Source organism: Eleutherodactylus coqui, chromosome 1, assembly GCF_035609145.1.
Source record: "Eleutherodactylus coqui strain aEleCoq1 chromosome 1, aEleCoq1.hap1, whole genome shotgun sequence".
Classification (NCBI taxonomy): domain Eukaryota; kingdom Metazoa; phylum Chordata; class Amphibia; order Anura; family Eleutherodactylidae; genus Eleutherodactylus; species Eleutherodactylus coqui.
The window spans coordinates 530,040,236-530,048,899 of NC_089837.1; the positions used below are offsets into that span (position 1 = coordinate 530,040,236).

Consider the following 8,664-nt stretch of genomic DNA (forward strand, 5'->3'; position numbering starts at 1 on the left):
GCGCTCTGTGTGATGCAGCGCACAAGAATCAGATCCCCCTCGCAGCACCGCGTCGGCGATTCTCAGGCGTCAGCAAATGCATGATGGAAAAGAAAAAAATAAAAATAGCCTCACCTGTGCGGCCGCAGCGTCCACGAGGGCCACGCAATTTATTTGGTCCACAGCAATAATATCCAGTATCACCCACAAACAGGGCACACCGCATGCTTCCCCCTTACAGCATCGCTGCAAGCTGGAAAACCGAACGTGTGAAAGGACACATTCACAATAATACGCTTGTTCCCACGCATCCGCAATGCACAGAAGTCGTGCGGGAAAGTCAGCGGTGTAATAGCGCTCCCAGAGCCACTGTTTGTGGATAGGAAGTACTGCCTCCGCAGCGGCCCGCACCCTCCGCTTAGTGAGCCAACAGCATATTTCACCCCACGGACACCATTTTATTAGTGGCTATGGCCCTTTAATAAACATCATCGAGTGCAAAAAAAAACCAAGCCGTTACACTGTTACCATCGAGATACATTCCATCTGTATTAGGTGCAGACACAATAATTAATAGTGGAATTAATGGTATGAAGTTCTGTGGCAGACATGACTCCATCCAGCAGGGCGGCAGCAGAGAGGCGCAGTCAGTTCCTGCAAGCAGTGATACACGGAGGGGTCTTGGGTTCCCCCACATTACAATGCCAACAGTGTGAAGAGAGGCACCAGCATCATGAGCAGCGCCAAGCGAAGGGAGTGGGCGGAGCCCTTGACAGCGGCGTAGTACTCCGCCACTCTGACGTTGGGGGTGACATCATCATTCTGGAACCAGAGCTGCATGCAGCGGCCGCTGCCCCGCGTGGACTCCGTGAACTTGTAGGAATTAGTCCAGACCTTCTCACAGAAGTCGCTGGCTGACGGGAAGACGGCGGTGAACTTGCGGCACGACGTCCCCAGCGGGCATTCATTGGTTCCTGTGAAGGGAGTAAAGTGGGAGCTACAGCTTTAAGGCGGCATTTATACGGAGCGGCACAAGATCGGGCTGAGGAACTTGAAAAATGTGATTTTCACTGCGAGTGAGAAAATTCAAGTTTAGTCAACAGGAAGACTGTAAAAAATAATTAAATTAAAAACGCTTCACCGTATGAATCGCGTCCGTACGTGCGAATCTTAACGCGCAGCAGCAGGCAGCGGGACAGCTCTGCGCCAAATCGCACAGCAGAGAAAACTCGCACACTGAAGAAAAAAAAAAGTTCCACTTCTGTGCAAGTTTTGTACATCTCGCAGTGCGCAGAACCTGCCCGCGTACATACAGGATAAGGCGGTCACGGACATTACAGCGGTGGCTCGGCAGCGCCACTCATGGCCTCGGAGGGCTCACTCACCCGACGTCCAGTTCCAGCCCTTGTGCCAGTTGTCCTTGCAGGTGTAGTCGGCGCTGCAGTCGTTGTACCAGGCCTCGCAGTCCTCCTTACACAGCGGGACGTCCAGGATCCGCTCCTTCCTCCACTGCTGGTCCGCCTGTACAAGCCAAAGAGAGCAACTACTGCAGTCACCTCCAGAGCTGAACTCACAATTGAACTGCACTATTTAACCCCTTAGTGACGCCACCTATTTTGGCCATAAGGACAACAATTTTAGGGGGATTTTCATCTCTATTTTTCCGCCCACACGGCCGTACACGGGCTGGCTTCTTGCGGGGCGAGCTGTAGTAGTTCTTTTTTGTTTTTTAATTGGTACCATTTTTTGGTTAGTTTTGTTATACAGCATTAATTGCGCAGAACAAACATCACGATACATTTTTTTCCTGCGGGTTGGTAAGATTACGGCAAAGTTATTTTGGTTTTTTTTTTAAATTGCTGCATTCCAAATCCCCTAACCTATTTTCCTGTGGGCGGAGCTCTGAGGACTGGAAGGTTTTTTTCTGGATGGCGGAGTGAGAAATGAAGAAAAAAACAAAAAAAAACAAAACCCAAAAACGTAAAGAAAGCAAAGTGCACAAAAAAAATAAAGATTTTTTTTGTCCTTGTAGGGGACTTGAACCTGTGACGCTATGATTGCTGCACCAAACACTGCAGTACCTCTGTATTGCAATGCATTATCACTTCTCAGACAGACCACAGGACCTTATTGTCTGTCATCTGATTGCTATGGCAACCTGTCAGCTCTGCACGATTACATGGTGACGGCTGATAACCAACAGCGATTGCTGCACTTTAAGGGGTTAACAGTGAGGATCAGTATTATCACCCATCCCCGCTGATACAGCAGGAGGCCCGCTGCCAGTCCTAGTCAGCTCCAGCTTCTAAGCCTGCAAGTATATGCCCATTCATAGAAACTGTACATCCTGGGCGGGAAGGAGTAAATCGTGTAGTTGCATCCAGAGCTGCATTTACAATTCTGCTGCTACGACAGCTGAACATACTGCTTTACCATTCCCTTACGTTACGGCCCAACGTCAATTAGCCCCATTGAAAGGGTCTGTAGAGAGCTGTGGTGCATTGTGGGAGATGTACTATTCGCCATACAGTTAAACACCTCCTGAAATACAGCGCAGCAAATTAACCCCGTAGTGTCACAACTGATTCCCAACAACAGCCTTCATTGTGACTGCAGCTCTGGATGTGACTGGTGGAACCAATGATTTACCACAATAACTGGGACTGCAGCTTTGCTGGAAGAGGTAGGAGGTTCTGGAGCTCCGCACCACCAGGGGACACAGCTGGAGACGTCCCCCAATAGACCCCCTTCTCACCTGCACAATCCAGGGCCCCAGGTTCGGGGAGCACTCGTAGAAACACGTGTCCTGGATGAAGTGCGTCTTGCACTGCTCAGACATGGTGCCGCAGTGATCCCAGTTAAAGTTATACAGGAAGGACTGGTCCTGGTGGGCAGCTTCAGAGGTGCTTGTAGTGCAGCAGGACTTCAGCTTCCACGGAGTGCACTAAAGATAGAGACCAATCAGGAGCAACTGAATAGACAAGACTCCAATCACTGCCAAAGCAGCACCAAATATCACATCAGCAGCATCTGAAATTCTCGTACATAGAGAGCAGTATTATAGTAGTTATATTCTTGTACATAGGGGGCAGTATTATAGTAGTTATATTCTTGTACATAGGGGGCAGTATTATAGTAGTTATATTCTTGTACATAGGGGGCAGTATTATAGTAGTTATATTCCTGTACATAGGGGCAGTATTATAGTAGTTATATTCTTGTACGTAGGGGGCAGTATTATAGTAGTTATATTCTTGTACATAGGGGCAGTATTATAGTAGTTAGATTCTTGTACATAGGAGGCAGTATTATAGTAGTTATATTCTTGTATATAGGGGGCAGTATTATAGTAGTTATATTCTTGTACATAGGGGGCAGTATTATAGCAGTTATATTCTTGTACATAGGGGGCAGTATTATAGTAGTTATATTCTTGTACATAGGGGGCAGTATTATAGTAGTTATATTCTTGTACATAGGAGGCAGTATTATAGTAGTTATATCCTTGTACATAGGGGGCAGTATTATAGTAGTTATATTCTTGTACATAGGGGCAGTATTATAGTAATTATATTCTTGTACATAGGGATAGTATTATAGTAGTTATATTCTTGTACATAGGGGGCGATATTATAGTAGTTATATTCTTGTACATAGGAGCAGTATTATAGTAGTTATATTCTTGTACGTAGGGGGCAGTATTATAGTAGTTATATTCTTGTACATAGGAGGCAGTATTATAGTAGTTATATTCTTGTACATAGGAGGCAGTATTATAGTAGTTATATTCTTGTACATAGGAGCAATATTATAGTAGTTATATTCTTATACATAGGGGGCAGTATTATAGTAGTTATATTCTTGTACATAGTAGCAGTATTATAGTAGTTATATTCTTGTACATAGGAGCAGTATTATAGTAGTTATATTCTTGTACATAGGAGCAGTATTATAGTAGTTATATTCTTGTACATAGTAGGCAGTATTATAGTAGTTATATTCTTGTACATAGAGGGGCAGTATTATAGTAGTTATATTCTTGTACATAGGGGGCAGTATTACAGTAGTTATATTCTTGTACATAGGGGCAGTATTATAGTAGTTATATTCTTGTACATAGGGGCAGTATTATAGTAGTTATATTCTTGTACATAGGGGCAGTATTATAGTAGTTATATTCTTGTACATAGTGGGCAGTATTATAGTAGTTATATTCTTGTACATAGGGGCAGTATTATAGTAGTTATATTCTTGTACATAGGAGGCAGTATTATAGTAGTTATATTCTTGTACATAGGGAGCAGTATTATAGTAGTTATATTCTTGTACATAGGAGGCAGTATTATAGTAGTTATATTCTTGTACATAGGGAGCAGTATTATAGTAGTTATATTCTTGTACATAGGGAGCAGTATTATAGTAGTTATATTCTTGTACATAGGGGGACAGTATTATAGTAGTTATATTCTTGTACATAGGGGGCAGTATTATAGTAGTTATATTCTTGTACATAGGGGGCAGTATTATAGTAGTTATATTCTTGTACATAGGGGGCAGTATTATAGTAGTTATATTCTTGTACATAGGGGGCAGTATTATAGTAGTTATATTCTTGTACATAGAGGGCAGTATTATAGTAGTTATATTCTTGTACATAGGGGGCAGTATTATAGTAGTTATATTCTTGTACATAGGGGGCAGTATTATAGTAGTTATATTCTTGTACATAGGGGGCAGTATTATAGTAGTTATATTCTTGTACATAGGGGGACAGTATTATAGTAGTTATATTCTTGTACATAGGAGCAGTATTATAGTAGTTATATTCTTGTACATAGGAGCAGTATTATAGTAGTTATATTCTTGTACATAGGAGGCAGTATTATAGTAGTTATATTCTTGTACACAGGGGGCAGTATTATAGTAGATATATTCTTGTACATAGGGGGCAGTATTATAGTAGTTATATTCTTGTATATAGGAGGCAGTATTATAGTAGTTATATTCTTGTACCTAGGGGGCAGTATTATAGTAGTTATATTCTTGTACATAGTGAGCAGTATTATAGTAGTTATATTCTTGTACCTAGGGGGCAGTATTATAGTAGTTATATTCTTGTACATAGGGAGCAGTATTATAGTAGTTATATTCTTGTACATAGGGGGCAGTATTATAGTAGTTATATTCTTGTACATAGGGGGCAGTATTATAGTAGTTATATTCTGGTACATAGGGGGCAGTATTATAGTAGTTATATTCTTGTACATAGGGAGCAGTATTATAGTAGTTATATTCTTGTACATAGGGGGCAGTATTATAGTAGTTATATTCTTGTACATAGGGGGCAGTATTATAGTAGTTATATTCTGGTACATAGGGGGCAGTATTATAGTAGTTATATTCTTGTACATAGGGGGCTGTATTATAGTAGTTATATTCTTGTACATAGGAGGCAGTATTATAGTAGTTATATTCTTGTACATAGGAGGCAGTATTATAGTAGTTATATTCTTGTACATAGGAGGCACTATTATAGTAGTTATATTCTTGTACATAGGGGGCAGTATTATAGTAGTTATATTCTTGTACATAGGGGGCTGTATTATAGTAGTTATATTCTTGTACATAGGGGGCAGTATTATAGTAGTTATATTCTTGTACATAGGAGGCAGTATTATAGTAGTTATATTCTTGTACATAGGAGGCAGTATTATATTAGTTATATCCTTGTACATAGGAGGCAGTATTATAGTAGTTATTCTCTTGTACATAGGAGCAGTATTATAGTAGTTATTCTCTTGTACATAGGAGCAGTATTATAGTAGTTATATTCTTGTACATAGGAGGCAGTATTATAGTAGTTATATTCTTGTACATAGGGGGCAGTATTATAGTAGTTATATTCTTGTACATAGGAGGCAGTATTATAGTAGCTATATTCTTGTACATAGGGGGTAGTATTATAGTAGTTATATTCTTGTACATAGGGGGCAGTATTATAGTAGTTATATTCTTGTACATAGGGGGCAGTATTATAGTAGTTATATTCTTGTACATAGGGGGCAGTATTATAGTAGTTATATTCTTGTACATAGGAGCAGTATTATAGTAGTTATATTCTTGTACATAGGGGGCAGTGTTATTGTAGTTATATTCTTGTACATAGGGGGCAGTATTATAGTAGTAATATTCTTGTACATAGTGGGCGGTATTATAGTAGTTATATTCTTGTACATAGGGGGCAGTATTATAGTAGTTATATTCTCTCACCTGACCATGCAACTTATCTTCGGGCCCTGGTTTAGTCTTCTGGTGTGTACCATTTATGCACACATCCATAAAGTCCTCTTTGGCAGCGTACAATAAGGATACAGCGGTGAGGAGGAGGATGCAGCGCAGCATGGTTCTAGGGTGATGAACATATATCAGTATGTTCCGGATTCTATCAGCCGATCATTCTAGGCTCTGGTGTTGCTCATTAGGTTCTTACTGATAATTAGTTAAGTTCAGGAAGTTTCTGCTTTACATGAAGAAGTCATGACAACCCGAGGACCTTCTGTTATACAAGTATTATCAGGGTGTAAGAAGTTTTGCAACCAATCGGCTGCTTTTCAGCATTTTCAAGATCTCTGCTTGCAGTTAGTGAATAAGGTTAATTTTTTTGTTTACAGCCATAGACACCATAAAAGTCTGTGCCAGGACCCCGCCCCCACCACGTGCCATTTATAACACTGGTGACCTCTGAGAGGGTGGAGGGTCCCTTGGGCGCCTGGTACATCCGCCAGCTCTGCATCCCCTTTACTTGGGGGTTTGCTCCAGTTTAAAGACTTCTACAATGTATTAATGCAGCGAAAACATAAACTCAAGAGAGGAGACAGACTTGTGCTACTGACGGGTTTGGGACACAGAGATAGTCTAGACCAGCGTTTCCCACCTCCCATCCTCCGGACCCCCAACAGGTCATGTCTTCAGGATCTCCTCAGTATATCGCACCGGTGATGTAATTATTGTCGGTCCTCAGACATTCCACTGGTGTTCTTACTATAGTATAGGAGATCCTGAAGACACGACCTGTTGGGGGCGCTGAGGCCTGGAGGTTGGGAACACTGGTCTGGAGTGATACATTGTAACAGCCCACAGCTGTGAGAAGCATCAGGCGTCTACAGGAATCTGACTATAGGTTACATTGTTGCCATTCACTGACAGCAGGCAGAGCTCTTTTGAACTCACGAAAGTTTATTAGAAAGTTCCAGAACTTTTCCTTGTACAGCGATTGTACTTGTTTGCATCTTGCTTCCTTCTGGAGGGGCTCATTCACACGGGCAGCGCAGTCACAGACAAACTATTCGCTGGGTTCGTTGCGCTGATTGCGTTCCTTTTTGTGCAGGAAATCCCCAGCGATGTCATTTGGACGCAGGGAGAACGACTAACTATTTACTTCTCTGGACTAGTTTAGACCCCCGTGCTGCCCAGAGGAGCACACGCTACATATTTTTTTGACGTGACTTAAAATTGCGCGAACAAACCCATTTAAGTCAATGGATTCTTTTCACTCTAATGCAGTGCACAAATACGCCCGTGAATAAACCCTTAGGGCTCACCGAAAGAGGTATATATATATATATATATATGCTCCGTATTGCGCACAGGTGGCCATAATGGTGACATATCGGTCAAGCGATAAATAGAGCAAAAAAGGCAGGATAAAACTTGTAGCTTCTGGGCCCTAACGCAACATCTGTAGCCAGACGCCTCGCCACGCCCCGCCTCGCCTCGCCTCGCCTCGCCTCTACTGCAGGGGCTTGTGACCACTCAGTGGTGCGTACTTACCACTATGGGCAGGTAGGTGGTGGTCAGATCGGGGGGATCAGGTGGAGCTGCTTTTATCTCCACTAGGATTTGCAGACTGGAGAAAAAACAGGAGATCCTCACCGCCTCCTCCTGGGGGCAAAGTGCAAGCTGCATGAGTCTTCACCGCCAGCGGGATACTCACCTGCAGCACAGGGGGTGCAATCATCTGCAAATCAGTGCAGGAGGCGCAATTACCTGCAGAACAGTGCAGGAGGCGCAATTACCTGCAGAACAGTGCAGGAGGCGCAATCACCTGCAGAACAGTGCAGGAGGCGCAATCACTTGCAGAACAGTGCAGAGGGCGCAATCACCTGCAGAACAGTGCAGGAGGCGCAATCACCTGCAGAACAGTGCAGGGGGCGCAATCACCTGCAGCTGACACAGATTATCTGCTGGGGCGGAGGCATTAACCGGCTGCAGGACAGACGTAGTGGCTGAGGGCGACTTTCCACGGACGTATTTGCGCACACAATACGCAGAGAATAGACCCTATTGTATTTGTGCGCCTAAAACGTGAATTTGCCCAGTGAAGGTCACGCACGCACGTCTACACATCTCACTGGGCTTTCTGCACAGCCGGGTACCGTCCACATTGGCGCAGGACATCTATGATGTGAATAAAAAGGAGGCGCAGTGCTAATTAGTCCCCGGCGTGTTGTTTTACCTGCAACATTGCGAAGTTCATTGCACAATTCACAGCTATGGACTCCTCTGGTGCCTGCGGTGCAGAAATGCGTTCTGCGTTTTATTTTTGTGTGTAAAAGCGAAGGTGAGAAAATAACGGGTTCTGTTCTCTCTGCGAACACAGCCGTGTCATGCCGCTCGTAGGCTGAG

General features: G+C 43.1%; 1 protein-coding gene across 1 annotated transcript; it reads right to left on the bottom strand.

The window, feature by feature from the left end:
- Window positions 1-435: 435 nt before the first annotated feature.
- On the bottom strand, window positions 436-7,861 carry LOC136615225 (folate receptor alpha-like). Its single transcript, XM_066594154.1, has 5 exons — window positions 7,810-7,861; window positions 6,250-6,385; window positions 2,735-2,923; window positions 1,365-1,500; window positions 436-953 (listed from the first exon to the last, which is right to left on the bottom strand). Exons 2-5 carry the CDS (start codon window positions 6,379-6,381, stop codon window positions 676-678), a joined length of 735 nt encoding a protein of 244 aa, XP_066450251.1. The 5' UTR covers window positions 6,382-6,385; window positions 7,810-7,861; the 3' UTR covers window positions 436-675.
- Between the last annotated feature and the right edge of the window lie 803 nt (window positions 7,862-8,664).